At 53.4% G+C, this 27519-nt stretch overlaps 1 protein-coding gene across 2 annotated transcripts; it reads left to right on the forward strand.

Moving 5' to 3' along the window:
- Positions 1 to 289: 289 nt before the first annotated feature.
- Positions 290 to 20201, forward strand: DOK1 (docking protein 1). Of its 2 annotated transcripts, XM_066572784.1 has the most exons (5): positions 290 to 493; positions 10245 to 10547; positions 12270 to 12369; positions 16480 to 16652; positions 18456 to 20201. In XM_066572784.1, the coding sequence occupies exons 1-5, from the start codon at positions 428 to 430 to the stop codon at positions 19713 to 19715; spliced, it is 1902 nt and encodes a 633-aa protein (XP_066428881.1). In that variant the 5' UTR covers positions 290 to 427; the 3' UTR covers positions 19716 to 20201. The 2 variants fall into 2 exon arrangements, with proteins under 2 accessions (XP_066428881.1, XP_066428882.1); XM_066572785.1 differs by lacking the exon at positions 10245 to 10547 and having other exon boundaries at positions 291 to 493.
- The last annotated feature ends 7318 nt before the right edge of the window (positions 20202 to 27519 follow it).

Genomic DNA, 27519 nt, shown 5'->3' on the forward strand with positions numbered 1-27519 from the left:
TGAGGATTGCTGATGTGTGATACAGGGCAGTATATATTAGTATATACAGTGCGGGGGAGGTGAGGACTGCTGATGTGTGATACAGGGCAGTATATATTAGTATATACAGTGCGGGGGAGGTGAGGACTGCTGATGTGTGATACGGGGCAGTATATATTAGTATATACAGTGCGGGGGAGGTGAGGACTGCTGATGTGTGATACGGGGCAGTATATATTAGTATATACAGTGCGGGGGAGGTGAGGACTGCTGATGTGTGATACAGGAAGCTGTGAAAGGAGGAAGTTATAGAAAAGCAGAAATGGAGGGCGGAGGAGGAGGAGGCAGTGAAGTTGTGTGAAGTGTGGAGAGGCTTCTGCTGGGTGGATCGGAGTTGTGGGATGTCCTGCGGAGGGTTCGGAGCAGTGTGCCAGTGACTGGGCTCAGGATGGCCGCCTCGGATCGGCCTCTGAAGGAGGGTCAGCTGCACATCAAGCAGAACAAGTTTGGGAAGGTGAGTGCTGGGGGGGCGTTACAATGTGTCAGGGCACTATATACTGTATACAGCACTGCAAGCCCCAGAAGTGAGACCCCCGGCCTCCTGATGGGCTCCACTAGCTGTACACCGGGCAGAGCCAGCTTCTGGTACATGGCGGTCCTCTGGGGGTTGTCGTGCCAGCAGAGTGAGTAGAAGATCCCAGGGAGCTGGTGGGAAGATTATCACCCCATGGGGGTCTCAAAACAGGAAGAACCAGTAATATTGTATCCTGACCCTCCGCCTCATCCCCGAGCCCCCACCCTCCGACCCTCCGCCTGACCATTACTTTCACCCTCACGCTGTCCATAACCTTAATCCTGACCCTTTGCCTGACCAATACACTGATCCTCACCCTGTCCCTACCCTCAGCCTGACCCTTACTCTGACCCTCACCCTGACCCTGACCTTCATCCTGACCCCTACCCTGACCCTAACATTCATCCCGGTCTCAGCTATCACCCCGACCATTACTCTGATTAACACCCTGACCCTAACCTTCATCCTCACCCTGACTCTCTGCCTGACCCTAACCTCCACCCTGACCATGACTTTCCACCTGACCATTTCGCTAACCCCCACGCTGTCCATAACCTTGATCCTGACTAGAGATGACCGAGTATACTCACTAAGGGCAATTGCTCGAGCGAGCATTGCCCTTAGCGAGTACCTGCCCACTCGAGACAAAAGGTTCGGTGCCGTCGCGGGGGAGCAGTGAGTAGCGGCAGTCAGCAGGGGGGAGAGAGGGAGAGAGACATCTCCCCTCCGTTCCTCCTCGCAGCTCCCCGCCCGCCGCCGTCACCCGAACCTTTTGTCTCGAGCGGGCAGGTACTCGCTAAGGGCAATGCTCGCTCGAGCAATTGCTCTTAGCAAGTATGCTCACTCATCACTAATCCTGACTGACCCTAAACTTCATGCTGACCTCGACCTTCATTCTGACCCCCGGCTCTCTGCCTGACCCTAACCTTCATCCTGACCCTAACCTTCATCCCTACCCTGGCTCTCTGCCTGACCCTAACCTTCATCCTGACCCTGGCTCTCTGCCTGACCCTAACCTTCATCCTGACCCTGGCTCTCTGCCTGACCCTAACCTTCATCCTGACCCTGGCTCTCTGCCTGACCCTAACCTTCATCCCGACCCTGGCTCTCTGCCTGACCCTAACCTTCATCCCGACCCCGGCTCTCTGCCTGACCCTAACCTTCATCCTGACCCTGGCTCTCTGCCTGACCCTAACCTTCATCCTGACCCTGGCTCTCTGCCTGACCCTAACCTTCATCCTGACCCTGGCTCTCTGCCTGACCCTAACCTTCATCCTGACCCTGGCTCTCTGCCTGACCCTAACCTTCATCCTGACCCTGGCTCTCTGCCTGACCCTAACCTTCATCCTGACCCTGGCTCTCTGCCTGACCCTAACCTTCATCCTGACCCTGGCTCTCTGCCTGACCCTAACCTTCATCCTGACCCTGGCTCTCTGCCTGACCCTAACCTTCATCCTGACCCCGGCTCTCTGCCTGACCCTAACCTTCATCCTGACCCCGGCTCTCTGCCTGACCCTAACCTTCATCCTGACCCCGGCTCTCTGCCTGACCCTAACCTTCATCCTGACCCCGGCTCTCTGCCTGACCCTAACCTTCATCCTGACCCTGGCTCTCTGCCTGACCCTAACCTTCATCCCGACCCCGGCTCTCTGCCTGACCCTAACCTTCATCCCGACCCTGGCTCTCTGCCTGACCCTAACCTTCATCCTGACCCTGGCTCTCTGCCTGACCCTAACCTTCATCCTGACCCTGGCTCTCTGCCTGACCCTAACCTTCATCCTGACCCTGGCTCTCTGCCTGACCCTAACCTTCATCCTGACCCTGGCTCTCTGCCTGACCCTAACCTTCATCCTGACCCTGGCTCTCTGCCTGACCCTAACCTTCATCCTGACCCCGGCTCTCTGCCTGACCCTAACCTTCATCCTGACCCCGGCTCTCTGCCTGACCCTAACCTTCATCCTGACCCCGGCTCTCTGCCTGACCCTAACCTTCATCCTGACCCCGGCTCTCTGCCTGACCCTAACCTTCATCCTGACCCCGGCTCTCTGCCTGACCCTAACCTTCATCCTGACCCCGGCTCTCTGCCTGACCCTAACCTTCATCCTGACCCCGGCTCTCTGCCTGACCCTAACCTTCATCCTGACCCCGGCTCTCTGCCTGACCCTAACCTTCATCCTGACCCCGGCTCTCTGCCTGACCCTAACCTTCATCCTGACCCCGGCTCTCTGCCTGACCCTAACCTTCATCCTGACCCCGGCTCTCTGCTTGACTCTAACCTTCATCCTGACCCCGGCTCTCTGCCTGACTCTAACCTTCATCCTGACCCCGGCTCTCTGCCTGACTCTAACCTTCATCCTGACCCCGGCTCTCTGCCTGCCTCTAACCTTCATCCTGACCCTGGCTCTCTGCCTGACCCTAACCTTCATCATGAGTCTAACCTTCATCCTGACCCTGGCTTTCTGCCTGACCCTAACCTTCATCCTGACCCCGGCTCTCTGCTTGATTAATATCTCTGTGATTTCCGGTAAATAGGAGGATGTCGTGCCGCTCAAGGGGAAATTTAATACTCCGCTCTGTACTTCTGCCTCACACCTCCAAAAGCACCCGAGTACTGAGCCACCTCTCCGCGTACCCGCCACCAGCTCCCCATTGCTCTAGGACTATCCGCTCGGCCACCGCTGGGAGGCTGTACGCTCGGCTCCTGCCCCGGCCTCCGTTGGGGCACTCTCGGCTCCTGCCCCGGCCTCCGTTGGGGCGCTCTCGGCCCCTGCCCCGGCCTCCGTTGGGGCGCTCTCGGCCCCGGCCTCCGTTGGGGCGCTCTCGGCCCCGGCCTCCGTTGGGGCGCTCTCGGCCCCGGCCTCCGTTGGGGCGCTCTCGGCTCCGGCCCCGGCCTCCGTGGGGCGCTCTCGGCCCCGCCCAGGCCTCTCTTTTTGTAGTCGCCTCATCACAAATAAAAGAAATTGATAAAAATTTGCTCTCCTTCGTTTTCAAAATTCTGGGTAATTAACCACGCGATCCGCGATGCCAGAATTGCGCTTGTTTAGTTATCACAAAGCCAAGAAAAAACAGAATAAAAAGTGATCTAAAAGTCGTATGTACCCCAAAACGCTGACCGCGCCGGCGGCCAAAGAAAAAGTTATGACTGCAAAAGATGGCAACAGAAAACAACTTTTTTAGAGGACCTAAGTTTGGCGTGGCGCCGCGGGCGGAAGACAACATCACTCCTACTGCACTATGAACATCAGGAAAGGCAAAAGGGCGCCAGAGATTGCGCAGCTGCGGTTTTTTACCGATTCCCCCCACTTACAAATGTTTCGCAGTGCGTTATACGGTCCGGTGAAGAACACAACTACAAGCCCTGCAGACCCGTCACCCCAACAATAAAGGGAAAATGGAAAAGGGGCTCTGCAGGAAGGGGTTAATGAGGAAGTATGATGGGCGTACGCCCCCCGTCTGTCGTGGCGTCACGTGGCGTCGGTGGTGACGTTACTACATCATACCATGCTGATGCTGGGGGCGATAGAGAGGGCAGAGGATGGATCACCTGTAAGCCATGAGGGTGTGCGATGGATGAGTCAGGAGGCAGCGGCCGTCATCAGGAGCATCCGCTCTCCTCGCTCAGCTTGTTCTTCCTGTCAGTCACTTTAAATACCCGGCTCTGGGTTCAGGGCTTCTGATGGCCCTGTGATGGCCCTGTGATGGCCCTGAATGTTGGGTGTCATGTATCCCTGCCTATTAGGGCGGGCCTCTCGGAATGCTGGCAGACACACCCTACACTGCAGTACTGCATTATTGCAGTGTATGCTACAAGCAGTCACATGATTGTAACTTCAAGTCCCCCATGACCAGTCTATCAGGACGGCGCCTCCATAATGACGAAAAATCCTACAATGGGAGGACTTACCTGGCGCTAAGCGAGGGCTGCTAGTGGAGAGGACCTACCTGCAAGCACCCGGAGTCCCGGCAGCTTTAACAATTGTGGGTTGTCTTTCAGTCCTGCAGGGAGAGCAGCGCCAGGAGGAACCCGAAACATAAAGAGTGGCTGAAGATAATGCATCCTAGGGTGGGAGAGTTGGAAGGGTCCTCCGGGGTCATCGGGTCCTCCGGGGTCATAGGTTCCTCCAGGGTCATAGGGTCATTGGGTCCTCCGGGGTCATAGGGTCCTACCCTAAGGTGGGGGTCCAACAGGAATCCAATAAGGTAGACAGATTTTACTGCAGATAGTGGGCGTCGCTACGCCCGGCGTCCCGCGGATTTTACACGGAAACTTTATGGCCGTATCTTGGTGAGCCCAATTGTATGTTCCCTATATGCTCTAGAAATAAGCCTTCATGTGACGAAACGCGCTGCACCGCCTAGTCCGGGGGACATATAATGTGTTGGAGATGTTACTGGCCGCACTCTGGAGGACATATAATGTGTTGGAGATGTTACTGGCTGTACTCTGGGGGACATATAATGTGTTGGAGATGTTACTGGCCGCACTCTGGGGGACATATAATGTGTTGGAGATGTTACTGGCTGCACTCTGGGGGACATATAATGTGTTGGAGATGTTACTGGCCGCACTCTGGTGGACATATAATGTGTTGGAGATGTCACTGGCTGCACTCTGGGGACATATAATGTGTTGGAGAGGTTACTGGCTGCACTCTGGGGGACGTATAATGTGTTGGAGATGTCACTGGCTGCACTCTGGAGGACATATAATGTGTTATAGATGTTACTGGCCGCACTCTGGAGGACATATAATGTGTTGGAGATGTTACTGGCTGCACTCTGGAGGACATATAATGTGTTATAGATGTTACTGGCCGCACCCTGGAGGACATATAATGTGTTGGAGATGTTACTGGCCGCACTCTGGGGGACATATAATGTGTTGGAGATGTTACTGGCCGCACTCTGGGGACATATAATGTGTTGGAGATGTTACTGGCTGCACTCTGGAGGACATATAATGTGTTATAGATGTTACTGGCCGCACTCTGGAGGACATATAATGTGTTGGAGATGTTACTGGCCGCACTCTGGGGGACATATAATGTGTTGGAGATGTTACTGGCCGCAGTCTGGGGGACATATAATGTGTTGGAGATGTTACTGGCCGCAGTCTGGGGGACATATAATGTGTTGGAGATGTTACTGGCTGCACTCTGGGGGACATATAATGTGTTGGAGATGTTACTGGCTGTACTCTTGGGGACATGTAATGTGTTAGAGATGTTACTGGCCGCACTCTGGGGGACATATAATGTGTTGGAGATGTTACTGGCTGTACTCTGGGGGACATATAATGTGTTGGAGATCTTACTCGCTGCACTCTGGGGGACATATAATGTGTTGGATATGTTACTGGACGCACTCTGGGGGACATATAATGTGTTGGAGATGTTACTAGCTGCACTCTGGGGGACATATAATGTGTTGGAGATGTTACTGGCTGTAATCTGGGGGACATATAATGTGTTGGAGATGTTACTGGCTGCACTCTGGGGGACATATAATGTGGTGTAGATGTTACTGGCCGCACTCTGGGGGACATATAATGTGTTGGAGATGTTACTGGCCGCACTCTGGGGGACATATAATGTGGTGTAGATGTTACTGGCCGCACTCTGGAGGACATATAATGTGTTGGAGATGTTACTGGCCGCACTCTGGGGGACATATAATGTGTTGGAGATGTTACTGGCTGCACTCTGGGGGACATATAATGTGTTGGAGATTTTACTGGCTGCACTCTGGGGGACATATAATGTGTTGGAGATGTTACTGGCTGCACTCTGGGGGACATATAATGTGTTGGAGATGTTACTGGCTGCACTCTGGGGGACATATAATGTGTTGGAGATGTTATTGGCCGCACTCTGGAGGACATATAATGTGTTGTAGATGTTACTGGCTGCACTCTGGGGGACACATAATGTGTTGCAGATGCTACTGGCTCCACTCTGGGGGACATATAATGTGTTGGAGATGTTATTGGCCGCACTCAGGGGGACATATAATGTGTTGGAGATGTTACTGGCTGCACTCTGGGGGACATATAATGTGTTGGAGATGTTACCGGCCGCACTCTGGGGGACATATAATGTGTTGGAGATGTTACTGTCTGCACTCTGGGGGACATATAATGTGTTGGAGATGTTACTGGCCGCAATCCGGGGGACATATAATGTGTTGGAGATGTTACTGGCCGCACTCTGGAGGACATATAATGTGTTGGAGATGTTACTGGCTGTACTCTGGGGGACATATAATGTGTTGGAGATGTTACTGGCCGCACTCTGGGGGACATATAATGTGTTGGAGATGTTACTGGGTGCACTCTGGGGGACATATAATGTGTTGGAGATGTTACTGGCCGCAATCCGGGGGACATATAATGTGTTGGAGATGTTACTGGCCGCACTCTGGAGGACATATAATGTGTTGGAGATGTTACTGGCTGTACTCTGGGGGACATATAATGTGTTGGAGATGTTACTGGCTGCACTCTGGGGGACATATAATGTGTTGGAGATGTTACTGGCTGTACTCTGGGGGATATATAATGTGTTGGAGATGTTACTGGCTGCACTCTGGGGGACATATAATGTGTTGGAGATGTTACTGGCCGCACTCTGGGGGACATATAATGTGTTGGAGATGTTACTGGCTGCACTCTTGGGGACATATAATGTGTTGGAGATGTTACTGGCTATACTCTGGGGGACAAATAATGTGTTGGGGATGTTACTGGCCGCAGTCTGGGGGACATATAATGTGTTGGAGATGTTACTGGCTGCACTCTGGGGGACATATAATGTGTTGGAGATGTTACTGGCTGCACTCTGGGGGACATATAATGTGTTGGAGATGTTACTGGCTGCACTCTTGGGGACATATAATGTGTTGGAGATGTTACTGGCTATACTCTGGGGGACATATGTGTTGGAGATGTTACTGGTTGCACTCTGGGGGACATATAATGTGTTGGAGATGTTACTGTCTATACTCTGGGGGACATATAATGTGTTGGAGATGTTACTGGCTGCACTCTGGGGGACATATAATGTGTTGGAGATGTTACTGGTTGCACTCTGGGGGACATATAATGTGTTGGAGATCTTACTCGCTGCACTCTGGGGGACATATAATGTGTTGGAGATGTTACTGGTTGCACTCTGGGGGACATATAATGTGTTGGAGATCTTACTCGCTGCACTCTGGGGGACATATAATGTGTTGGAGATGTTACTGGCCGCACTCTGGGGGACATATAATGTGTTGGAGATGTTACTGGCTGCACTCTGGGGGACATATAATGTGTTGGAGATGTTACTGGCTGCACTCTGGGGGACATATAATGTGTTGGAGATGTTACTGGCTGCACTCTGGGGGACATATAATGTGTTGGAGATGTTACTGGCTGTACTCTGGGGGACATATAATGTGTTGGAGATCTTACTCGCTGCACTCTGGGGGACATATAATGTGTTGGAGATGTTACTGGACGCACTCTGGGGGACATATAATGTGTTGGAGATGTTACTGGCTGCACTCTGGGGGACATATAATGTGTTGGAGATGTTACTGGCTGTAATCTGGGGGACATATAATGTGTTGGAGATGTTACTGGCTGCACTCTGGGGGACTTATAATGTGGTGTAGATGTTACTGGCCGCACTCTGGGGGACATATAATGTGGTGTAGATGTTACTGGCCGCACTCTGGGGGACATATAATGTGGTGTAGATGTTACTGGCCGCACTCTGGGGGACATATAATGTGTTGGAGATGTTACTGGCTGCACTCTGGGGGACATATAATGTGTTGGAGATGTTACTGGCTGCACTCTGGGGGACATATAATGTGTTGGAGATGTTACTGGCTGCACTCTGGGGGACATATAATGTGTTGGAGATGTTACTGGCCGCACTCTGGGGGACATATAATGTGTTGGAGATGTTATTGGCCGCACTCTGGGGGACATATAATGTGTTGGAGATGTTACTGGCCGCACTCTGGGGGACATATAATGTGTTGGAGATGTTACTGGCTGCACTCTGGGGGACATATAATGTGTTGGAGATGTTACTGGCTGCACTCTGGGGGACATATAATGTGTTGGAGATGTTACTGGCCGCACTCTGGGGGACATATAATGTGTTGGAGATGTTATTGGCCGCACTCTGGGGGACATATAATGTGTTGGAGATGTTACTGGCCGCACTCTGGGGGACATATAATGTGTTGGAGATGTTACTGGCTGCACTCTGGGGGACATATAATGTGTTGGAGATGTTTCTGGGTGCACTCTGGGGGACATATAATGTGTTGGAGATGTTACTGGCCGCACTCTGGGGGACATATAATGTGTTGGAGATGTTACTGGCTGCACTCTGGCTGCACCCGTGACCTCGCTCTCCGCCGGCTGCCTTGGCCCGTGACCTCGCTCTCCGCCGGCTGCCTTGGCCCGTGACCTCGCTCTCCACTATCCGGCAGTGGCACAGCTTGTCTTCGCTGGTATACAGGGTTTCACAGCAGCCGACATATACACTCTGCAGATTTCCCCCAAACTGCAGAGCGCTTTACAACTTTAATATCCCCAGGCTGTTGGGCAGCGGCTGCTGATAACTGTGGGCCCGTGCGGGTGGGTCATGTGATGCAGGTGTCCACAGAAAGTGCTGCCCATATAACATGGAGGACACGTTTGGTGACATCATCAAAGTACCCTACCTGACCACCGCATGTAATGATTATAGTGCCCTTAACCCCCTGTGCTCCTAACACTGCCCTTACCCCCGCTGTACTCCCTCACACTGCCCTTACCCCCGCTGTACTCCCTCACACTGCCCTTACCCCTGCTGTACTCCCTCACACTGCCCTTACCCCCGCTGTACTCCCTCACACTGCCCTTACCCCCGCTGTACTCCCTCACACTGCCCTTACCCCCGCTGTACTCCCTCACACTGCCCTTACCCCCGCTGTACTCCCTCACACTGCCCTTACCCCCGCTGTACTCCCTCACACTGCCCTTACCCCCGCTGTACTCCCTCACACTGCCCTTACCCCCGCTGTACTCCCTCACACTGCCCTTACCCCCGCTGTACTCCCTCACACTGCCCTTACCCCCGCTGTACTCCCTCACACTGCCCTTACCCCCGCTGTACTCCCTCACACTGCCCTTACCCCCGCTGTACTCCCTCACACTGCCCTTACCCCCGCTGTACTCCCTCACACTGCCCTTACCCCCGCTGTACTCCCTCACACTGCCCTTACCCCCGCTGTACTCCCTCACACTGCCCTTACCCCCGCTGTACTCCCTCACACTGCCCTTACCCCCGCTGTACTCCCTCACACTGCCCTTACCCCCGCTGTACTCCCTCACACTGCCCTTACCCCCGCTGTACTCCCTCACACTGCCCTTGCCCCCGCTGTACTCCCTCACACTGCCCTTGCCCCCGCTGTACTCCCTCACACTGCCCTTGCTCCCGCTGTACTCCCTCACACTGCCCTTGCTCCCGCTGTACTCCCTCACACTGCCCTTCCTCCCGCTGTTCCCCTCACGCCGCCTTTACCCCCGCTGTACTCCCTCGCACCGCCCTTACCCCCGCTGTACCCCTCACGCTGCCCTTACCCCCGCTGTACCCCTCGCGCCGCCCTTACCAACATTGTACCTCTTCTCTCCGGCATCCTATGACAGAAGTGGAAGAGATGCTATATGCTCCTGTATCCTGACTCTCAGTTTGGCGTGGCGCGGTTAGAGATCTATGATTGGAAGGATGGCACACTGGCTGGAGAGAAAATCTATGCCCGCCGTGCCGCTGATCGCAAGGTTGTACGACTGACGGAATGTATTCATGTGGCTCCCGCCCCAACAGAGAGCGGCTACAAAGAAAACATGGCGGCTTTTATCATAGAGACCAGCGACAAGACCATGCTGCTGTCTGCAGAGCGCCCCCTATGTGATGAGTGGGTGCAGAGGCTGAGCGAAGTCGCCTTCCCGGTGAGTAGCAGACAACCTCGTGCCCTCAGACCACCAGGGCTTGTGGGGAGTTATATAGTACCACGTAAGTATAGAATGGGACCCAGCCCCAGAGGGGAACTAGTCATCAGGAGTCGGGGTACCGGACCCCCCCCCCCCCCCCCCCCGGCAGCCTGCGGGCCCTTCCCATCCAGTCACTGCATTGTTAGACAACTCCCCCATGGAAATAAATAGGCAGGATTGTAGACTGATCAGTGCTGATATATCATAGAAGTCCCGGCACACCGTAGCATGCGAGTCCCGGCACACCTTGGCATGCGAGTCCCGGCACACCTTGGCATGCGAGTCCCGGCACACCTTGGCATGCGAGTCCCGGCACACCTTGGCATGCGAGTCCCGGCACACCTTGGCATGCGAGTCCCGGCACACCTTGGCATGCGAGTCCCGGCACACCTTGGCATGCGAGTCCCGGCACACCTTGGCATGCGAGCCCCGGCACACCGTAGCATGCGAGCCCCGGCACACCGTAGCATGCGAGCCCCGGCACACCGTAGCATGCGAGCCCCGGCACACCGTAGCATGCGAGTCCCGGCACACCGTAGCATGCGAGTCCCGGCATATTATCTACCAATGTGCCAGTCTGCACCAGTATCACAGACTCAGCAACAGGCTGCACACGCATTGTCTTAAACCACCGGACATCTGATACTAGTATGACTTGAGGTACGTGGCAGTATTCTCACCAAACCACCATGTTTTCCTACATGGTAGCAGTCAACAGTAAGAATTCTAATCGTAATCCTTTTAGGACTAGAACTGCTGTAGCCAGGACTGATGTGGAGCTCCTACCCTGGGGCTCAGACATCACGTGTTCCTGGTGGTGACCCAGAGACCAGGCCACGACTGATGTGGAGCTCCTACTCTGGGGCTCAGACATCACGTGTTCCTGGTGGTGACCCAGAGACCAGGCCAGGACTGATGTGGAGCTCCAACCCTGGGGCTTAGACATCACGTGTTCCTGGTGGTGACCCGGAGACCAGGCCAGGACTTATGTGGAGCTCCTACTCTGGGGCTCAGATATCACGTGTTCCTGGTGGTGACCTGGAGACCAGGCCAGGACTGATGTGGAGCTCCTACACTGGGGCTCAGATATCACGTGTTCCTGGTGGTGACCTGGAGACCAGGCCAGGACTGATGTGGAGCTCCTACCCTGGGTCTTGAGATATCACGTGTTCCTGGTGGTGACCCGGAGCAAGGCCAGGACTAATGTGTAGCTCCTACTCTGGGGCTCAGACTTCACATGTTCCTGGTGGTGACTTAGAGACTAGGCCAGGACTGATGTGGAGCTCCTACCGTGGGGCTCAGACATCACGTGTTCCTGGTGGTGACCGGAGACCAGGCCAGGACTGATGTGGATGGATCACTCAGGAGATTGGAAGGACTTCATTATTATTCTTCTTAATTATCTCATGAATATACTGAAGGAGGAATACGTTGTCTTAGCTGAAGGGTCCGCGGTGACCTAATTTCTTGTACAGACCACCGACACAGACTAATATAGCCATGTTGTAGAGTCAAGGACACCCATTTGAACACTCCACATTGGATGATGTCAGCAATCAATATGGCGCACTCATTGTCACAGACAACATTCGCCCCGTCCATCACCATTTGCCATACTTGACCTGTGTCCGTCAGGCGCTGTCTTCTTCTTCTACCTCACTCTTCTCTGTTCTCCTATAGGGAAAGGTCAATGGTTCCCAGGACAAGGCCCCAGAGGCCTTAGATGGGGCCCCATCCTTGGAGATGGCTGTGAACAGCATTTACGTCTCCAGAGAGGAAGGTAAGAGGATCTGCGGGGAACAGGAAGTGATGCAGGCAGCCGATGATGTCACACAGAGGGGTCTAATGTTCACAAGCCAAAACATCAGTGTCCTGAAACACAGGAGCTCCAGTACTGCCCCCTGTGGTACCCCACTAGTAACGGTGACTCCTCCAATACTGCCCCCTGTGGTACCCCACCAGTAACAGTGACCCCTCCAATACTGCCCCCTGTGGTACCCCACTAGTAACGGTGACTCCTCCAATACTGCCCCCTGTGGTACCCCACCAGTAACAGTGACCCCTCCAATACTGCCCCCTGTGGTACCCCACTAGTAACGGTGACTCCTCCAATACTGCCCCCTGTGGTACCCCACTAGTAACGGTGACCTCTCCTATACTGCCCCCTGTGGTACCCTACTACTAACAGTGACCCCTCCTATACTGCCCCCTGTGGTACCCTACTACTAACAGTGACCTCTCCAATACTGCCCCCTGTGGTACCCTACTACTAACAGTGACCTCTCCAATACTGCCCCCTGTGGTACCCTACTAGTAACGGTGACTCCTCCAATACTGCCCCCTGTGGTACCCCACTAGTAACCCCTCCAATACTGCCCCCTATGGTACCCCACTAGTAACGGTGACTCCTCCAATACTGCCCCCTGTGGTACCCCACTAGTAACAGTGACCCCTCCAATACTGCCCCCTGTGGTACCCCACTAGTAACGGTGACTCCTCCAATACTGCCCCCTGTGGTACCCCACTAGTAACAGTGACCCCTCCAGTACTGCCCCCTGTGGTACCCCACCAGTAACAGTGACCCCTCCAATACTGCCCCCTGTGGTACCCCACCAGTAACAGTGACCCCCTCCAATAGTGCCCCCTGTGGTACCCCACTAGTAACGGTGACCCCTCCAATAGTGCCCCCTGTGGTACCCCACTAGTAACCCCTCCAATACTGCCCCCTATGGTACCCCACTAGTAACGGTGACTCCTCCAATACTGCCCCCTGTGGTACCCCACTAGTAACAGTGACCCCTCCAATACTGCCCCCTGTGGTACCCCAGCAGTAACAGTGACCCCTCCAATACTGCCCCCTGTGGTACCCCACTAGTAACGGTGACTCCTCCAATACTGCCCCCTGTGGTACCCCACCAGTAACAGTGACCCCTCCAATACTACCCTCTGTGGTACCCCACTAGTAACCCCTCCAATACTGCCCCCTGTGGTACCCCACTAGTAACAGTGACCTCTCCAATACTGCCCCCTGTGGTACGCCACCAGTAACAGTGACCCCTCCAATACTGCCCCCTGTGGTACCCCACAAGTAACAGTGACCCCTCCAATACTGCCCCCTGTGGTACCCCACCAGTAACAGTGACCCCTCCAATACTGCCCCCTGTGGTACCCCACCAGTAACAGTGACCCCTGCAATACTGCCCCCTGAAAGGTATGAGCCGCTCACAGTAAGTAATTAGGATGTTTTTAAATGTTTCCCATTTATTGTCCCAGTCAGTAAGGTTAAGGGCATCGCTGAGCTGACGCCTGATATATTCTTATAGATGATGGGAGAGATCTCTGTACTGACCCTGATATATCTATACATAGTTATTAGAGCGCCCCCTTGTTACAGTCCTGGGTATAATAGATAATAGGAGAGATCTCTGTACTGACCCCTGATATATTATACATAGTTATTAGAGCGCCCTCTTGTTACAGTCCTGGGTATAATAGATGATAGAGAGATCTCTGTACTGACCCCTGATATATCTATACATAGTTATTAGAGCGCCCCCTTGTTACAGTCCTGGGTATAATAGATGATGGAAGAGATCTCTGTACTGACCCCTGATATATTATACATAGTTATTAGAGCGCCCCCTTGTTACAGTCCTGGGTACAATAGATGATGGGAGAGATCTCTGTACTGACCCCTGATATATCTATACATTGTTATCAGAGCGCCCCCTTGTTACAGTCCTGGGTATAACAGATGATGGGAGGGATCTCTGTACTGACCCCTGATATATTATACATAGTTATTAGAGCGCTCCCTTGTTACAGTCCTGGGTATAATAGATGATGAGAGAGATCTATGTACTGACCCCTGATATATCTATACATAGTTATTAGAGCGCCCCCTTATTGCTGTCCTGGGTATAATAGATGATGAGAGAGATCTCTGAGGACATTGTCCCAGTCAGTAAGGTTAAGGGCATCGCTGAGCTGACGCCTGATATATAATAGATGATGGGAGAGATCTCTGTACTGACCCCTGATATATTATACATAGTTATTAGAGCGCCCCCTTATTGCTGTCCTGGGTATAATAGATGATGGCAGAGATCTCTGAGGACATTGTCCCAGTCAGTAAGGTTAAGGGCATCGCTGAGCTGATGGAACTTCCTAAAGTTTAGTATTTTTGTAGCTCCCCTATAAAACTCTCTCTTGTTGGTTAGTATTAAGTCCACAGCGGCCGCTCCTCTAGTCGGGTCCTGTACAAGTTGGGGAAGTTTTAGTAATTGGCAGGAAGTTGTTACCTCTGAGATCCGCAGGGTTCGGCTTCCCAGTTTATAACTGGGTCATAATAATGGCCTCCTTGTCATTTGCTGCTTCATCTATTGGCCTCAGTAATAAATGTTCAGCGGCTTCTGTTATATTTGGTGTCTATAGAAAACCACTAGGAGGATTTTATTGTTGCTCTTCCCTCCATGTACTTCCACCTATAGAGACTCCACAGGTTCATCTGCCTCCCATATATCTTCCTGTAATGTGGGCTTAATACAGGATTTAACTTAAAGACAAGCCCCTCCCCCTTTACAAACCCTTCTGAACAGACAGTAACCCTGTAAGTTCATCACCCAGTCACAGCTTTCATCCAGCCAGGTCTCTGGTATTCCCACTATGTCATAGTTGTAGACATTATGGCCACCTGCAGACGGGCGGAAATTCCGCGGCGGTATTTCCCGCGGTATTTCCGCCCATGGAAGCTGCTATAGGATTGCGTTAACAAACACAATCCTAGGCAGACGGCTGCGATTCGTCTGCGCGAAATCTCGCGCGGCAAACAAACCGCGGCATGCTCTGTTAATGTGCGGGCCTCACAGAAATCTCACTCACCGGCCGCCGGCTCCGCTCTGCGCATGCGCCGGCCGCCCAGCAGTCGGCACATCAAACAGCCGGGGCCGCGGAAGCAGGTGAGTACGACCCAGCCGTCTGCAGGCGGACTATGACTTCCAGTTCCTCAGCTGTATGGGTCAGCCTTGTAGCATTGGCCACCATACAGTTTAGAAGGTTTGGGGTATTTTTTATATTCCGTGTATCCCTCCTAACTGTAGTCACCCCTCCCATCGCTCCAGCCCTGTTTCCATTACTTAGTCCCAGGTCACTGTCTACACTGTCTTCTCCCCTATCCCTCTATCCCCCCCAGTCCCTAGTTTAAACACTCCCACAGCCTTCTAGCCTGCTCCTCCTGCACCCCAAAACTACCACCCACCCCACCTCTACCCCAGCGAGGGCTCAGTGGGCAGCAAACTCCTTTCTTTGGTGCCCGTGGATCTCAGTGTTACAAGACGCTCGTTTAGATCCGGGATCTGAGCTTCCAGATGTGACATCTCGTACAGCAGCATGCACCCGGCTGGTCACGGACAGCATACCTGGCACAAGATGCACCCTGGATGGCATGGTCAGTCATGGAGATCATTCTACTGGGGATCATTTTTGATTTGAACCCCTCCCCAACGCACTCATTGGTGGCAGAGTCAACGGAACGCACATAAACGGAGTGTTCTACGAGCGAACGCTCGCTGCTGTGGCAGGCTGCGACATTGTTCTGTCAAAGACCAAACCAGGAGGAGCGGCAGGGACCGCCCAGTTGCCCATCACTCCTACGTATTCATGTGGTTTTGGGATCCAATGAGTGGCAGACGGGTTTACGTGGAACACCTGTCACATTGGCTGCACTGGCGACTAGTTGGATGATAGTTGCCCCATGTAAGGCCGCCCTTTGGGAAGTGTATGAGTCTGACATGCAGCTTGCTCCCAGCCAACAACCTGTCCGCGGCATCGGCAGGACTCAGTCCGGGTCGGATGTGGGAAGTGTTCCTCTGATGTCCTCTTGTTGTTACAGTGACAGAATACCGGGTCACCGCGCAGAGGACAGAAGCTGCAGAGCGTTGCTCCCTCCGTGGACCTTACCTCCTGAGGGCTGAAGCCAATTGCTTGATCTTGAAGGATCCGAACACCAACGACACCCTGTACTCCTGGCCCTATAGACTGCTGCGGAGATACGGACGAGACAAGGTACGGGCAAGAATGATGTGATGGCGGGGAGTCTAAGGCTGGCGCCTTCATAGATTCCTCAGTAATAAGGTTGCCATCTTATCACAAAAGAAGACTGGCCAAGGTAAAGGACGTGGTGGTCTGGGCTCATCACACAACGTACGTTCTTTGCTTCCACTTTTCTATTGGCTGCAACTAGTAATTAGGCCCCTATCAGTAGCACCTTCAGTGCCTGTTGGGTTGGGCTCCTGGGACCTGTAGTTCTATGGGTTCCCATACTTCCACAGGTGTGGGATGATTGGCTGGCTGGGTGTGTGTTGCTTCAGTCGGCCAATCCCCACTGGTCTGCTGCACATGAATGCTGGTCGCTCTTGCTAGAGGGTGGGGGTCATTTATCCTTCTTCTCATTCCCTCTAAGGACCCTGGTGTTTGGAGTTCTGCATGTGTTGCTGCATAAGGTTGTTGGTGTGAACTGTGTCCTGTTAAGCCTGCATGCCATTTCGGTGCCATCTTTATTGGGATGATTGCCCCACTTGCAGACTGGACTCCCTGAGGTTTAAGCTGTCTTGTTAGAGTAGGGACTCTCAAGACAATGAGGACCCTTGTTGTGGGCTCATGGGCTTAAGCATCTTGGCCAAAATACAACCAATACCGTGTACGTACTTAATAACAATCTTTATTTGTATAGCGCCAACATATTCCGCAGCGCAGCGTACTTGGTCTATTCCATCTCCTGATGCGTGTGGGTACTCTAGGTTAGTGTTTGGTGTTTGTCAGTCGTTGTTGGATGTCGGCTCAGTTCACTTTGTCATGGTGTTCAGCATTTCTGCACATTCGTCGATCCCAATTCCTTCCCTCCAGCTCTCAGCCTTCAATGTGTAAGACACATCACACCCAAGACAAACGCCCAGCAGACCAGGGAATCCCACCCAGAACCTCATGCATGCAGCAACACATGGCCAAGTCCAAACCCCGGGACCTGGGAGGAATGAGGAGAAAGATCAATGACCAGCACCCTCCAGCAAGAGCGGCTGACATTTGTGTGCAGCAGACCGGTGGTGATTGGCTGCCTGGAACAATACACACCCAGCAAGCCAATCATCCCACATCTGTGAAAGTGTGGAAATTTGTAGAACTACAAATCCCAGGAGCACAACATGACGGTACTGGCCTGCAATGTTCTCAGTAGTAATGGTGGACCCTATAGTAACAGTGCCACCATTTGCGGCTCCAATAGTAATGGTGCCCAACAGTAGTACTGGGCTCCCACTTTGTGCCCTCCCCATTCTTAACCTCCAACTAGACAGCAACTCCACATTATGAAGTATTTCACTCACTCCCTTTAGCTCCCGCTGGGGTTGTGACCCCTGACCCCTGGGGGTCTTATCTTTGTCCTGCACTTACGGTATACATGGCAGATGATGGCGTGGGAAAGGGGATAGGGGTCACAGCCTCAGATTACAGCAGCAAGGGCTAGAGAGAGTGAAATACTTGATAACGTGGGGCTGCTGCTCGAGGGGCTCTCAGGCGGCCATTATCTTCTACCGGCCAGTAAAGAATAAATACTGGCATCGGCCTTTCAACTTAATTGCCAGCCGGCCAGTGAGTTACTGCCGAGTACCAACCCTTGTCATGAGGACTGACCCTACACCGCGCAGTAGTCGGAGCCAAGGCCGGCCTGTGATCTAGGAGCTGGTTGTCAGCAGTAATAGATGCATGGCTGTTACTGCAGTGTAGGGTGTGGGTCGGGGAGCGGCTGAGTGCAGGGTTAAGCTGCTTGTCGAGACGTTTCTACACAATAATGATCTTCTGTCCTTTTTGTAGGTCATGTTCTCGTTTGAAGCCGGCAGAAGATGTCAATCAGGTCCTGGAAATTTTACTTTTGAGACATCACAAGGTCATGAGATTTTTCAGAAGGTGGAAGGATCGATCCGGGCGCAGCAAGGTTCCGAAAACCGTCTCAGTTGTCCCACTCTGGACTTAGACGCCCCTGCAGATAACACCTCCCTGGGCTCCGACTCCGGTGGGTCTGACAGCCAGGGTAGAAGGGATGTGGAGGAGAAGTCACTTAAAAGCAGAGCTCTTCCCAATCTGCCACTGGCTAAACCCCTTCAGCCCCCGCACCTGCTGGAACCCTCATCCGTGGGCGTGATACCCGGGAAGACCAGCACTCCGCCGCGCTCTCCAGTCTCTCGATCTCTAAGCTGTCACACGGGGGACGCCGAGCACCTGATGGTTTATTCAGAGCCCAAAGATTCTGTCAAGGGGGTAAATCTTCGTTTTGACCCCCTGTACTCGGATCCAGTGGATAGCGTGGCTGGCCAGGATGTGCGGATGCACAAGGACGCTGCCTCGCCTCTCTACTCCGACCTTTATGAACACGTTGGCTATGAAGTTGTGGGAGATGTTGGTGCGCTCCCTATGGGTGTACCAAAACATGTAAGAGGTCGCGAGGAGCACATTTACGATGAGCCAGAGGGCAGAGCACAGCCCAGCCTCCCCATTCAGTTATACTCGGAGGTACAAACTGAGGCTACGGCCTGGAGAAGGCAAGCCAATGATGATAAAGTGGGGTATGAGTTCCCGTACAATCCCGGCTGCGATGACTACTCAGTGCCACACTTTCTGGCTAAACGCACTCAGCCACGTAACAAAATTGGTCCTAAACCCATTCCTGCTCCAAAACCACAAGTAAAACTTATGCCCAAACCTGCTGGGAAAGAAGATGGGTCCGAGAAGATACCCGTAGCACCTCGTGCCACCCAGCCAAACACCAATAATAACAATGGAAACCCTGAACCGCTGTATAGCCAAGTGCTAAAGCCAGGGACTGTAGGGAGCAGGGAAGCTAAGCCTCCATCTACATCGTCCCTGCCATCCAAGCCACAGTCCACACCACCTGCCCCACCGGTGGGCAGACCACAGGCGAGTCAAGCACAACTCCCGACACATCCTTCTCTGCCTGCGGACTGTCCCAGAACCCATCAGGACGTGGCAGGGGTCCCAGCATCAATCCCGAGGACTATTCACCTGCTGACAGCTTCGGGAAAGGAAGTGATCTATGAGGATATGGGGCTTCTATGATAGGAACGCAGAAATGGTTGAGCGTTTTACATCTCTATCTTCTTCATATGGTAGTTTGTGGCCTCCGATGACCAGAACCGACTCCACCGCCTGTTCTCAGAGGTTCTGGGGGCCACATGGTGGTTGTTATAAAGCTACTGTTCATGGACTGTAGGGTAAGAAGCCCGTCTGTTGGCAGAAGACGCTGACCGGGAGCTTCGCTCTCACATCCACTGCTACCTTCTTTGTGGAGCGCCATTCCTCTTGTGACTCGGGTCTACACAGAACTGAAGAGGGTTCCTGTCCCATCCCAGCCTGCGCCTCCTCCGGAGTTGGGGTTTGGCCTGTGCCCTAGGCCCCCACATTGCTGTTTGATTGTATTATATACCGCCGGTGTCTTCTATATAGGGCTGTGCTCCATCCATGGACAGCAGATGTTGTACTGGAGGCTCTTGGATGAGGCGGAGCACTTTTATAAGATGATGAATAAATCTTGTGATTCATGTGGCCGGTGAATGGCAGGAATGTACAGCGCTATATAATATGCATCTGGAAAGTCCTCACACCCCTCACTGTCTTACATGTTACATTGTGGCCCCCTCATTCTCCTACATGGTGTATTGCGTACCTCTCATTCTGCACTCAGGACCCCATAATGATAAAGTGACAACACAACCAGAGAAATCTTTGTGATTAAAAAAAAACCCAAAACCTCCCATTCTGCAGTGACATAAGTATTCACACCCTCTGGTATGACATTGGTAGCTCTGGGGTCTCCCATATGTCTTCATCATCTCTGAGATGTTTCCACACCCTGATTGGAGTCACTGGTGGAAAATTCAGTAGGGCAGACATATATAAATTGGAGGGGGGGGTTAAGGTCTCCCGGCTCACAATGCATATCAGAGCCAAAACCAATCCATGAGGAGGACAGAACTGCCTGTAGAGCTCAGAGACAGGATTGTGTGGAGGCGCAGATCTGGGGAAGCAAACCGGTCAGGGTGGATGAATGTCTGATCCAGGGTGAAAGGGTCACCTTCCAACAAGGCAATGACCCTAAAACCCCATCCAAGACCACTCAGGAGGGGGAGGACTCTGTGAATGTCCGCAGTGGCCCGGCCAGAGCCCTGAACCCAATGGGACATCTTTGGAGAGACCTGACAATGGCTGCCCACAGATGGCCCCCATCCAACTTGACAGAGGGTAGAAAAACCCTAAATCCAGGGGTGCAAACCTTGTGGCATCATCCCCAAGAAGATGGGAGCCCATGAGCACTGACAGAGGGGCTCCGACTAATACTGAGTACAGGGTGGGAATACTTATGTCACCACAGAATGGGGGGGGGGGGGTTCATTTAATAAAAATTTACAAAGATTTCTTGGGTTCTGTCGTCACTTTGTCATTATGGGGTCCTGAGTGTAGAATGAGGGGGGCATAATAGAACACGCGCTAAAAACGTGCAAGAAAAACGCAAGTGTGCAAGAGCCCTAAAGGAGACGAACCACTACCAGAGGGGGTCTGAAGGAGGACAGAAGAGGGGGGGGGGGGGGGTCTGAGGTTGGACAGAAGAGGGGGGGGGATCTGAGGGTGGACAGAAGAGGGGGGGGGTCTGGAGGAGGACAGAAGAGGGGGGGGGGGTCTGGAGGAGGACAGAAGAGGGGGGTGGGGTCTGGAGGAGGACAGAAGAGGGGGGGGTCTGGAGGAGGACAGAAGAGGGGGGGGGGTCTGGAGGAGGACAGAAGAGGGGGGGGGGGTCTGGAGGAGGACAGAAGAGGGGGGGGTCTGGAGGAGGACAGAAGAGGGGGAGGTCTGGAGGTGGACAGAAGAGGGGGGGAGGTCTGGAGGTGGACAGAAGAGGGGGGGAGGTCTGGAGGTGGACAGAAGAGGGGGGGTCTGGAGGAGGACAGAAGAGGGGGGGGTCTGGAGGAGGACAGAAGAGGGGGGGAGGTCTGGAGGTGGACAGAAGAGGGGGGGTCTGGAGGAGGACAGAAGAGGGGGGGGTCTGGAGGAGGACAGAAGAGGGGGGGTTCTGGAGGTGGACAGAAGAGGGGGGGGTCTGGAGGAGGACAGAAGAGGGTGGGTCTGGAGGAGGACAGAAGAGGGGGAGGGGGTCTGGAAGAGGACAGAAGAGGGGGGGGGGGTCTGGAAGAGGACAGAAGAGGCTCCCCTCTACCCATTCAGAACACATACACACTTGGGTGAATTTGCCAGCATAATATGCAGTGAATAGAACCTACTGATTCACATGCATGCATGTTTTCACACGTGAGTGCAGTTGCACAACACAAGAGCATATTGAAGTCAACGGGCTCTTGCAGTGCTTGCATAAATGCGTACGAAATATGCTGAAAACCTGCGTATTTCCAGCACTTTTCCGCACAAAATCAATGTAAGTTTGTGTATATTTATTTGTGCGTACAAAGGCGCGGGTTATTTGTGCGCACCTTTTCATGCCGCAGCCAGCGGAAGCACATTTTTGCCTTAGTGTACTTGTAGACTAAATAACAAAACAATGCCAGTCAGCTGCCTCTAAAGCTGGCAGGAGTCTGTTGTAAGAGAGGTGTGGCATGTGGCACAGTGTCCTATTTCAGCTGTACAATTCAATTCTGGCAACGGATTCATAGAAAAGACCCGGAAACTAATACAAGTGCCTCAACGAGCTACAATATGGATACCGCAGATATGAAGTAAGAGTTACATACACTGACATGCCAAAGTCCTGGGACAGACCCCAATGTCATGTAGGACCCCTCTATTCCACAAGTGGACGAAGACATAATAATAATAATTAATCTTTATTTGTATGGCGCCAACTTATTCCGCAGCTTTCAGGCATGGATAAATGCAAAACAATACAACAATTACAATATAAGGTACATTGGGTTAGACACAAATGGTTGGGGGGGGTACAGGAGGTGCAGGGGGTGGGGAACACAGGCAATAGGGGATTTCATGTACAGATCATTTATTAGAAGGCAAACAGGGTGGAGCACCATAGGGAGGGGCGAGGGACTAGGTCAGGAGATTTGGTATGCTTCCCTGAAGAGGTGCGTTTTTAAGGCACGTCTGAAATATCGTGCATCGGGAATTGTCCGGATGCCTTGGGGTAGAGCGTTCCAGAGGATGGGTGCTGCTCTGGTGAAGTCCTGTAGGCGAGCATGAGAGGTTCGTATTACAGGGGTGTTTAGTCTGAGTGTGTTAGCCGATCGGAGTGAGCGCGCTGGGTGGTGTACTGACAGGAGGGAGGCGATGTATGGTGGCGCAGCGCCATGCAGAGCTTTGTGGGTGAGGTAGAGGAGTTTAAATTTAGTTCTGCAGTGGATGGGCAGCCAATGCAGCGACTGGCATAGTGCAGAGGCGTCTGAATAACGACTGGATAGAAAAATGAGTCTAGCTGCTGCATTTAGTATGGATTGGAGCGGAGCGAGTCTAGTGCGGGGGAGGCCAATGAGTAGCGAATTGCAGTAGTCAAGCCGGGAGTGGATGAGCGCAACCACGAGCGTCTTTAGCGTGTCCGTGGTTAGGAACGGACGTATTTTAGCAATATTTCTGAGGTGCATGTGGCATGTTTGGGCCAGAGATTGGATGTGGGGGGCAAAGGAGAGTTCAGAGTCCAGTGTGACCCCCAAGGCATCGGGCATGCTGTCTGGGGGTTATGATGGTGCCAGACACTGGAATGGAGATGTTGAGGGGAGGTCGGTTAGAAGGTGGAAAGACAAGGAGGTCAGTCTTAGAGAGGTTTAGTTTGAGAAAAAGGGAGGACATAGTGTTAGAGACAGCGGACAGACAGTCGGTGATATTTTGGAGGAATGGTCCAGAGATCTCACGAGAGGAGGTGTATAGTTGGGTGTCGTCAGCATAGAGATGGTATTGGAGGCCGAATCTGTGGATTGTTTGTCCAATTGGGGCAGTATAGATAGAGAAAAGAAGGGGACCAAGGACCGAGCCCTGGGGTACCCCAACAGAGAGAGGAAGTGGAGCAGAGATAGAGCCAGCAAAGGAAACACTGAAAGAGCGGTCAGAGATGTAGGAGGAGAACCAGGAGAGAGCAGTATCCTTTAGACCAATAGAGCGGAGCATACTGAGAAGGAGATTATGGTCGGCAGTGTCAAATGCAGCAGACAGGTCAAGGAGGATCAGTAGGGAGTAATCACCTCTCGACTTTGCAGTCATCAGGTCATTTGTTACTTTTGTAAGGGCAGTTTCGGTCGAGTGTAGAGAGCGGAAACCAGACTGCAGGGGGTCAAGGAGCGAGTTGTCAGAGAGAAAGCGAGTAAGCCGGGAGTAGACCAGGCGTTCCAGTAATTTGGAGATAAAGGGGAGGTTTGAGACGGGTCGGTAGTTGGCAGCATTAGTCGGGTCCAGGGTTGTTTTTTTTAAGCAGAGGGGATATAATGGAGTGTTTTAATGAGGAGGGAAAAGTGCCAGAGGTTAGGGAGAGGTTGCAGATTGTGGTAAGGTGAGTAATGAGAGCTGGGGAAAGGGAGCAGAGGAGGTGAGAGGGGAGAGGGTCGCTAGCGCAGGTGGTGGGGCGGGCAGCGGAAAGGAGCCTGGAGAATTCTTCCTCTGTCGTTGGTTCTAGCGTAGATAGTGAGTAGGTGCTGGGTGCAGTGCTGATGAAACTGGGATCAGGGCTAACCATGCCGCTTTCAGAGATTTCTTTTCGAATGTGGTCGATTGATGATGCCCCCACAGCTCCGGGGGTGCAGGATCCTGGGGGTGAGTGGTTCCACCACATCCCATTAATGCTGGATCGGGCTCATGTCGGGTGAACATGCCGGCTGTGCCATTCATAGCAGCTCTCCAGAATGCTTCTCCAACCAGTTCTGGACGACGTTGGCCCGACGGCACGGAACATTATACTGCTGGAATATCCATCATTGTGGGGGACATGAAGTCCATGAAGCACTGCATATAGTCACCAAGCAGCGACACGTAGCAGGCAGTGATGTGCTTAGGAGGAGCAGTAGAGCCAACCCATGAGAACCCCCGCACCAGTATGGAGCCCCCACAGGGCCTTGTTGGCATATGAGTTCCATGACTTCTCGGGGTCTGCGCCCGACACAACCCTCCCAACAGTCGGGCACAATCAGTACTGTGACTCCCTGGTCCACGCCACTTGTTGCCAGTCCTCTAGTGTCCAGGTGAGGCGCTGTGTCCGGTCTGATGGTGGTAACAAAGGCGTCTAGTGGGTCATGTGCTCCCACATCCCATGGAAGGTAAAGAACGTGGCGCGGACCTGCGGCAGATACGAGTGCGGCCTTACGTACTGAATGTGGACCTGATTTTTGCCGGAGTCGCTTGTCTGTTCACACATACAATTCTAGCCAGACGCCGCCAGTCAGGATCATTAAGCGGTTACAGCGCTGTCCCATGTGGGGGGTAATGCCTTCAATGACACTGTGGAGGGAGTCATGATTAATGTCCACACAACTTTTGAAATAGAATATCCCATCTGGCTGGCACCCGATATCATATAATTCATATCACCTCGCCATGAGCACGCTGGGCAGTGCTCAACCTCATAACTCATGCAGGAGGGGGCGTTCCTAAGCCGACCCCGAGGTACTGCCGCCTCTTCATTTTTGTATGGACTGCCCCTGGTGTCAATGTTGTGATAATAACCGACAATCTTCTGCCCCATCCTCATCACCAGGAAGGTGCCACCAGCCACCCTGGTATCTCGGTGCCACCAGCAGCCCTGGTATCCCCATGCCACCAGCCTCCCTGGTATCTCGGTGCCACAAGCTGCCCAGGTATCCTGGTGCCACTGGCCTCCCTAATATCTCAGTGCCACCAGCTGCCCTGGTATCCTGGTGCCACAATCGGCCCTGGTATCCCGGTGCCACAAGCTGCCCAGATATCCCAGTGCCACCAGCCACCCTGGTATCCTGGTGCCACCAGCCACCCTGGTATCCTGGTGCCACCAGCCGCCCTAGTATCCCGGTGTCAAAAGCCGCCCTGGCATCCCAGTGCCACCAGCCGCCCTGGTACCCTGGTGCCACAATCTGCCCTAGTATCCCGGTGCCACAAGCTGCCCTGATATCTCAGTGCCACTAGTCGCCCTGGTATCCTGGTGCCATAAGCTGCCCTGATATCCCGGTGCCACCAGCCGCCCTAGTATCCTGGTGTCAAAAGCCGCCCTGGCATCCCAGTGCCACCAGACGCCCTGGTACCCTGTGCCACAATCTGCCCTGGCATCCCAGTGCCACAAGCTGCCCTGGCATCCCAGTGCCACCAGTCACCCTGGTACCCCAGTTCCACCAGCCTCCCTGGTACCCCAGTGCCACCAGCCGCCCTGGTGCCACAATCTGCCCTGGTATCCTGGTTCCACAAGGTGCCCTGATATCTCAGTGTCACCAGCCGCCCTGGTATCCTGGTGCCATAAGCTGCCCTGATATCCCGGTGCCACCAGCCGCCCTAGTATCCTGGTGTCAAAAGCCGCCCTGGCATCCCAGTGCCACAAGCTGCCCTGGTATCCCAGTGCCACAAGCCACCCTGGTATCCCAGTGCCACCAGCCACCCTGGTACCCCAGTGCCACCAGCCGCCCTGGTACCCTGGTGCCACAATCGGCCCTGGTATCCTGGTGCCACAAGCTGCCCTGATATCTCAGTGCCACAAGCCGCCCTGGTATCCTGGTGCCATAAGCTGCCCTGATATCCCGGTGCCACCAGCCGCCCTAGTATCCCGGTGTCAAAAGCCGCCCTGGCATCCCAGTGCCACCAGCCACCCTGGTACCCTGTGCCACAATCTGCCCTGGTATCCCAGTGCCACAAGCTGCCCTGGTATCCCAGTGCCACCAGCCACCCTGGTACCTCAGTGCCACCAGCCACCCTGGTATCCCGGTGCCACAAGCTGCCCTGATATCCCGATGCCACCGGCCGCCCTGGTATCCCAGTCACACAAGCACCAGGACTCCCACCACTGCCCAGCCACTCCCAGAAAGGCTAGTTCTCTAACAGATAAATGCAGCACCGGAGGCAGAACATGGAGGACGATGACTTTAACGTGACCGCAGGCCATTAGCGCTGCGCTCACCACTTCCTGGACCATGGTGTGCGACAATGTATGACTAGTTATTTATAGCTGGGCCTTAAAAGCAGAAGTGTCATCCAGCCGTGCCGAGTACACATGTGCCACACGTGTCACTTCCCGTGGTGCCACCTTCTCACAGGAGTATTAGGGGAAATCAAGTCACCGTCCACGTAAGCCCCATGCCACACAACAATCCCAGGGCACACAACAACCCCAGGGCACACAACAACCCCATGCCACACACAACAACCCCATGCCACACAACAATCCCAGGGCACACAACAACCCCATGCCACACACAACAACCCCATGCCACACACAACAACCCCATGCCACACAACAATCCCAGGGCACACAACAACCCCATGCCACACACAACAACCCCATGCCACACAACAATCCCAGGGCACACAACAACCCCATGCCACACACAACCCCACGGCACACAACAACCCCATGCCACACAACAACCCCAGGGCACACAACAACCGCCTACAGGCGCGACTCCACTAACCCTTGTGGTGACGGCACCCTGTGGCTCAAAGGACATAACGGATTAGTCTCAGTCTACACACGACAGAAGAGCTGCGTCCGCAGGAGGTTGGAGTCCGAGGAAGAGCGGCAGCTCTTCTGTCTCTCCAAAAGGTCCGCGATCATCGACAGCAGAATTCTGCATAGATGGTAAATATTAACGAGCAAGTTCATCCTTAATGGGGTTTAATGGGACTAAGAAGAACTTATGGGGCAGGGAAAGGTCTAAAGAAAGAAAAGAGCCGCGCTCCCCTCCTT

Source organism: Eleutherodactylus coqui, chromosome 7 (assembly GCF_035609145.1).
Source record: "Eleutherodactylus coqui strain aEleCoq1 chromosome 7, aEleCoq1.hap1, whole genome shotgun sequence".
NCBI lineage: Eukaryota > Metazoa > Chordata > Amphibia > Anura > Eleutherodactylidae > Eleutherodactylus > Eleutherodactylus coqui.